Source organism: Canis lupus, chromosome 11 (genome assembly GCF_048164855.1).
Source record: "Canis lupus baileyi chromosome 11, mCanLup2.hap1, whole genome shotgun sequence".
NCBI lineage: Eukaryota > Metazoa > Chordata > Mammalia > Carnivora > Canidae > Canis > Canis lupus.
Window position 1 is genome coordinate 29,225,494 of NC_132848.1, and position 6,433 is coordinate 29,231,926.

The 6,433-nt window shown below is 56.0% G+C and overlaps 1 protein-coding gene across 8 annotated transcripts in view; it reads left to right on the forward strand.

The window, feature by feature from the left end:
- The window catches only part of PLA2G6 (phospholipase A2 group VI), a 60,069-nt gene extending 54,282 nt beyond the window's left edge, over positions 1 to 5,787 (forward strand). For 5 of the 8 annotated variants that reach the window (XM_072844000.1, XM_072844006.1, XM_072844003.1 and 2 more), the window contains 5 exons: positions 2,075 to 2,211; positions 2,597 to 2,751; positions 4,073 to 4,240; positions 4,725 to 4,798; positions 5,010 to 5,787. In XM_072844000.1, the coding sequence (XP_072700101.1) occupies positions 2,075 to 2,211; positions 2,597 to 2,751; positions 4,073 to 4,240; positions 4,725 to 4,798; positions 5,010 to 5,154 (679 nt within the window). In that variant the 3' untranslated portion in view covers positions 5,155 to 5,787. Of the gene's footprint in view, positions 1 to 2,074; positions 2,212 to 2,596; positions 2,752 to 4,072; positions 4,241 to 4,724; positions 4,799 to 5,005 lie in introns of all 8 variants that reach the window. The other 3 variants (XM_072844001.1, XM_072844007.1, XM_072844005.1) reach the window with 2 other exon arrangements.
- The last annotated feature ends 646 nt before the right edge of the window (positions 5,788 to 6,433 follow it).

A 6,433-nucleotide genomic window follows, 5' to 3' on the forward strand; every position in this document is an offset into this window, starting at 1 on the left:
GGTCATCAGTACTAAAGCTCAAATTTACATTAAACCCTGAACCTTTGGTGGTACCTGGGCTTTGACTTTTGTTCCCCTGATCTTATTGGGTCATCAATACTGAAGCTCTAATTTACTGAGTTTAGTATCTGCCTCAGGTCAGACCTGGGTCTGTGCTCCACTTACCTCTATGGATTCTTGCTTATTCTTAGAGCTTACCCTGGTATTTCCTTTCTATCTTATCAGGTCTTCTAATTTTTTTGTATTTTGTTTTGTTTAGATTTTATGTATTTCTTTAAAGAGGAGGGGGATCCCTGGGTGGCTCAGCGGTTTAGCACCTGCCTTCAGCCCAGGGCATGATTCTGGAGTCCTGGGATCGAGTCTCACGTCAGGGTTCCTGCATGGAGCCTGCTTCTTCCTCTGCCTGTGTCTCTGCCTTTGTGTGTGTGTGTGTCTCTCATGAATAAATAAATAAAATCTTTTAAAAAAATAAAGAGAAAGAGAGTGAGAGGAGGGGCAGAAGGGAGAAGGAAAGAGAGAATCCCAAGTAGACCCTGCACTGAGCATGGAGTCAAAACGAGGCTTGATCTCATGACGCTGAGGTCGTGACCTGAGCCCAAATCAAGAGTTGATGTTTAACCAACTGAGCCACCCAGGAGCCCCATGTTTTTTGTTTTTTGTTTTTGTTTTTGTTTTTAAGATTTATTTATTCATTTGAGAAAGAGAGAGAGAGAGTGGCAGGAGTGGGGTAGGGGCAGAGGGAGAGGGAGAGAAAGAGAATCTCAAACAGACCCCTGCTGGGCACTGAGCCCAGTGTGGAACTCCATCTCATGACCCTGAGATCATGACGTGATCTGAAACCAAGAGTCAGAGCTTAACCAACTGAGCCACCCAGGCGCCCCTGGTCTTCTATGTTTTAAGGATTTTTAAAAATATTTTTCCCCTCATTTCATTTTTTGTTCAGTGGGAAGGTTGTTCAGAGAAGCTTTCCACTGTATTCCCAGAAATGGAAGACTAGTATTTTTTTCCTATGCAGAGAAAATTTTTGTTCTCTTTCCTGTATATTTTTTCTTTGCAACATAACAAACATATTTCTTTGTTAGTCAGCTAGCATAATTTGGAATGGGTGCAAATCATTTTATTTACTTAACCATTTTATTGTTGCCATTTATTTTAAGTTTTTTGTTTGTTTTTGTTTTTGTTTTAGTAATCGCTATACCCAATATGGGGCTCAAACTCACCACCCTGAGACCCAGAGTCACATGCTCTTCTGACTGAGCCAGCTAGATACCCCTCTACTTTTAGATCAGTTCATTTTTTACTGTAATAAATTACGCTTTATGCAAGAAGCTCTTCTTGTAGCTCAGATTATTCCTTTAGGATAGATTTTCCAAAATGGAATTATCAGTCAAAAGAGCTGGAATATCTGTAAGATCTTGGTATATATTAGCTTCCAAGGGGGCTGTGCCAGTCTATACTCCCTGCAGTATTTGAGGACATTTGTGTCTTTTGAGAAAAGTGGGAGTCTTCTTTAATAGGTTATAGACTCAGGCAGTGACACACTGAAGAGGAATCAAAGGTGATGTGGTGAAAAGTCTCACCCTACTGCCTGTGAGCTGCAGCCACCCACCTGTCCCCTGTCCCAGAGGCAGCTCATGGGTCCTTCTGACCAGGCAAATAGGTACATCAGTTTCGGGGGATTTGTTTTTTAGGTAAATGGTGCCATACTACACACACTGTCTTAAACCTTTTTGCATTTAACCCTAAACCTTGCTGCTCACCACCCACCAGTACATCAAGTGCTTCCTCGGTCATTCTGCAGTGACACAGACCCCCTGGGGTAGCGGAACCGCAGCTCATTGGCCCATCCCGCTGATGGACATTTCAATTCTTCCCAGTGGTTTGCTCTAACAAACCTGTTAAATTTATGTGTACTCATCTCACACACATGAGGACGGCTTAGGATGAGTCCCCAGAAGCGGGCTTGCTGGGTCCCAGGATAAGGCCTGCGGTCATTTGGATGAAGATGACCAAAGTGGGTTTTCAGGGTGGCTGCGTTAGTGACTTAGCTGTCTTGCTCCCTGTTTTTCTCCAGGGTGATGCTGACGGGGACGCTGTCTGACCGGCAGCCTGCTGAACTCCACCTCTTCCGCAATTATGAGGCTCCGGAGTCTGTCCGGGAGCCTCGTTTCAGCCAGAATATTAACCTGAAGCCTCCAACTCAGCCCTCAGGTTAAAACCACGTCGATGCGTCCGCGGGAAACAATGGGCCTGAGGGGTCGCAGGGCGGAGGGGAGGGCTCGCAGGACTGCTGCCCGGCACCCCCAGCCCAGCCACTGCCCCGAGTCTCTGTCAGCTGGAGGCAGGCAGAACTGGGGGGCTCTCGCACCTCAGGCAGGTGAGGGGAGGCCCCCGGCGGCCCTCAGCTGCACCCTGCCGTCTGCCGGGATGCTGGGGCCAGAGGCCTGGCCTGTGGGTCCTGCTTCCGAAGAGTTCCCCGCCTCTCCCTCTTCCTGCAGACCCGCTCACACTCATGCACACGCACGCGGAGACCTGAAGCACATGGGTTTGTACCAGCCCCCTGTGCCACTGGGCCACCATCTCCCCTCACCCCCAGATCAGCTGGTGTGGCGGGCTGCCCGGAGCAGCGGGGCAGCCCCCACCTACTTCCGGCCCAATGGGCGCTTCCTGGACGGTGGGCTGCTGGCCAACAACCCCACACTGGATGCCATGACCGAGATCCACGAGTACAACCAGGACCTGATCCGCAAGGTGAGAGCACCTCACGTCAGACGGGCTATGACCGTCCACTGTAGCCACCCTGTTTCAGCAGATCTTACTAAGGATTGACTCCTAGGAGAGCATGTGGGTTTTTTTGTTTGTTTGTTTATGATTTTATTTATTTATCCATGAGAGGAACACACAGAGAGGCAGAGACACAGGCAGAGGGAGAAGCAGGCTCCATGCAGGGAGCCCGATGAGGGACTCGATCCCAGGACCCCGGGATCACAACCTGAGCCGAAGGCAGATGCTCCACCACTGGGCCACCCAGGGGCCCCGAGCACGTGGCTTTCACTCTTGTGCTCATTCATTGGTGCATTGCTTTATCTCACCCTTGACCCTGCTTGATAGGTGGCATCTGCCCGGAGCCGTGTGCTCATCTGGGGGATTCTGAGGCCCAGTCTGGTGTGAGTGGTGATGGGTGCCTAGTGGGGAGAGTGGTGGGCACACCAGTCCATGCCAGCCTCAGTGCTGGCCACTCTGCCCAGCCCGGGGACACATGCTTGCCTTTGGGGAGCTCACATCTAGGGGAGACTATTTGTAAACAAGGATCTGCCCCTCCAGGGGTTTCGGTGCTGTGATAGGGGGCTGTGCAGGAGCCCGAGAGCAGGACTGCCTCTGCTGAGAGACCTGGCGGCTTGGAGGGGCCCATGGAGGAGGCCGCTGGGGAGGAGCCTGTGCTCAGTCAGGGATCCGGAGGAGCAGAAGTGGCCCTGGGCCCCAGGAGCGTAGCGCAGAGCGGGGGCAAGGTCTCTGTGTGTTAGCAGCGGTGCTGGGCCGGGGGCTCGGGCCTCGGGTCAGACAGCTGCAGGGTGGGGGTCCTCCCTCTGCCTCAGTTTCCCTCCAGCAACTGCACGGGGGAGTGCTGGTGCCTGCGTGGGGACTGCCATGAGGCATCTGTGTGCTCTTCTGTGAAGTGGAGGGCAGTGCCTGACCCCTTGCGTGCCAGATCCTTGCTGGCTGTGGTTCTCACTGTGGTCCTCAGGAAGCCCTGGAGGCAGCCCCTGGGTGACACAGCAGGGGCGGCAGTCACGGAGGCAGGCGCCCTCTAGGGGCTAGACAGGGCAGGGCAGGCTCGCTGGAGGAGGAGGGACTCAAAAGATTGAGCTGGGGAAGGGTCTTCATCATCTAAGTGGCCTCCTATTGTGGATGAGCCCCCTCGGGAGGACCTTGCCAAGGTCGCCCAGCATATTGGCAGCAGAGCTTGTTGTGGAGCAAAGGAGAGGACAGCACAGACTCTGCTCCTGCCACCTGGGGAAGGGTTTGCCACCGGGAAGATCCCCTCCAACAACCCCTGTCCTGTCCCCAACAGGGTCAGGGTAACAAAGTGAAGAAGCTCTCCATCGTGGTCTCTTTGGGGACAGGGAGGTCCCCACAGGTTCCCGTGACCTGTGTGGATGTATTCCGTCCCAGCAACCCCTGGGAACTGGCCAAGACGGTTTTTGGGGCCAAGGAGCTGGGCAAGATGGTGGTGGACTGTGTGAGTATGGGGCCCTCCTCAGTTCCCTCTCTCCTGGCCTCAGCCCCTGGGACCCTGGTGTCGGGGAGGCTCTGTTGAACCTCTTTAGCCAGCTCAGGGTAGGGGGTCCCTGATTCTGTCTCAGTGTTGGCAGGGATTCTTAGTGACCTCCTACCCCCTGGGCTTTCAGGCATCTTTTAACTGTGGATCCCTTTCTTCAAACACAGCTGTGTGTGGAACCCCAGAATATCACATGGGACAAAAGCTTGTAGGGGGCGGGATGTAGAGGCCTATCCACCCAGCACCCCCACCCTCAGCCAGGTGCTGCAGAGCTACCTGTGAAGACCAGGTCCCTCTGTTCCATAGCTGGGACCATCCCTGCAGCCCAGGCAGGGGGACTCAGCTGGGAGGGGGGTGGCTAAGCCAGAGTAGAACCTGGCGATCCCCGGGCAAGGACTGTGTGCACAGTGTGTGCTGGATGCTCACAGAGACTGCTTCTTGCCAGTGCACAGATCCCGATGGGCGGGCCGTGGACCGGGCCCGGGCCTGGTGTGAGATGGTGGGCATCCAGTACTTCAGGTGAGGTCTCAGCCAGCATCGGGCCCTGGCCCCGGGCCCCCGCCCCATGCCTAGGCATGCCAGACCTGGTGACCTTGCCCACCCAGCCCTTGGTGTGAACTTCTCCTTTCCCCAAGCAGCTGCTCTGTGCCCCGAGCCCACCACAGTCCCGCTCTTGTTGCCCACCCAAGCCAAGCCTCCTGGGGTGACCCCTCCTCCTTGACCCAGACAGATTGAACCCACAGCTGGGGACAGACATCATGCTGGACGAGGTGAGCGACACAGTGCTGGTCAATGCCCTGTGGGAGACTGAGGTCTATATCTACGAGCACCGGGAACAGTTCCAGAAGCTCATCCAGCTGCTGCTCTCACCGTGAGGCCACTAGGCTCCCAGCAACCCCCACCTCATCCCACCCCCCCAGCCCTTGATGGAGAGGATGGGCAATGTCCCACCAGCGCACCAGCGGACAGAGCTGGGCCTAGGTGGCTCTGCCTCTGCCAACCAGATGGGGCCTCAGAGGGTGCTGGGCTTCCTGCCTGAGGCTGGTCCTGAAGGCCTACCCCCACTGTCCCTACCTTCTGGCACCCTTTGTCATTCTGGGCTTAGAGATCCTAGAGCCCCACTCGGACCCTCTCCCTGACTGCCAAGGACAACTGACCCTTGGGCCCCTAGCCCTGTTGGTTTAAACACTAAGGGGGTCTTCCCGGCCCCCTGGATGGGTACCACGGCCCCTTCCACCCTCTGCCCTCTCTCCTGGGGCGACGGCAGTTGGAGAAACAGGCTGTTGCCCACCCATCAGCAGCCTAGGCTCCTGGAGTGGAGGCGCTATCTGACTCTGCCCCTCAACACACACCCAGCCACCTGCACCCCTTGGAGCTGCCCCACCCTGCGAGTCTCCTCAGCTCTCAAAGGTCACTCCTGTGACTTCAGTTCTTTCCAACAGGAAGTGGTGGGTGAGGGGGGCTGGGCTCCAGGGGCCACCCAAACTGAAATAAATGGTTTGATTCCAGTTCACCTGTGTTGTGTGTGTTATGCTATGAGCCTGTCCCCCCACCTTCAGCTCCCTTCGGACTGTCATCGTCCTGTGCCCCCTTGACAAATGCTGTTTCCCAGCCTCCCCTGGGGCACGACCGGGGGCACCACTTTACTTCTCTAGGCCTCCCCAAATGAGGCCTGTGAGGGTATTCAGGGGTGCAGCTAAGCCACCTGCCCATGGTGAGGGGTTAGGGCGAGCCCTGTGTGCTAGAGCAGGGGACGGGACCCAGAGAGGGCAGGGGGCTTGGGCATGGTCACACAGCCGATGAGCAGGGCCAAGGTTTGTCCTAGGTCTGTGCGGCTCTAGGGTTCATGCTGCCACCTTTCCAGCGTGAGAAGAGATGGACCGGCAGGGACGGATGTGGTAGCCTGAGCCCTGAGGTGCGGTGTGTCAGGCTGGGGGTGGAGAAGAGGCCAGACAGCAGTGACGCCCTGCGGTACGTTGGCCTCCCGGGCTGGGTGTGTGGGAGAGGGCTCCGGCGGAGGACACCCAGCAGCTCAGGCCCTATAACTCGGTCGATGCCCGATGTAGGCAGACGGGAGACAGGAGCCCTCACCCCGCCTTGAGCCAGGGGTCCCTGCGGGCCTGGGGAATGCTCGCTCCGGAGGAGGAGGTGACC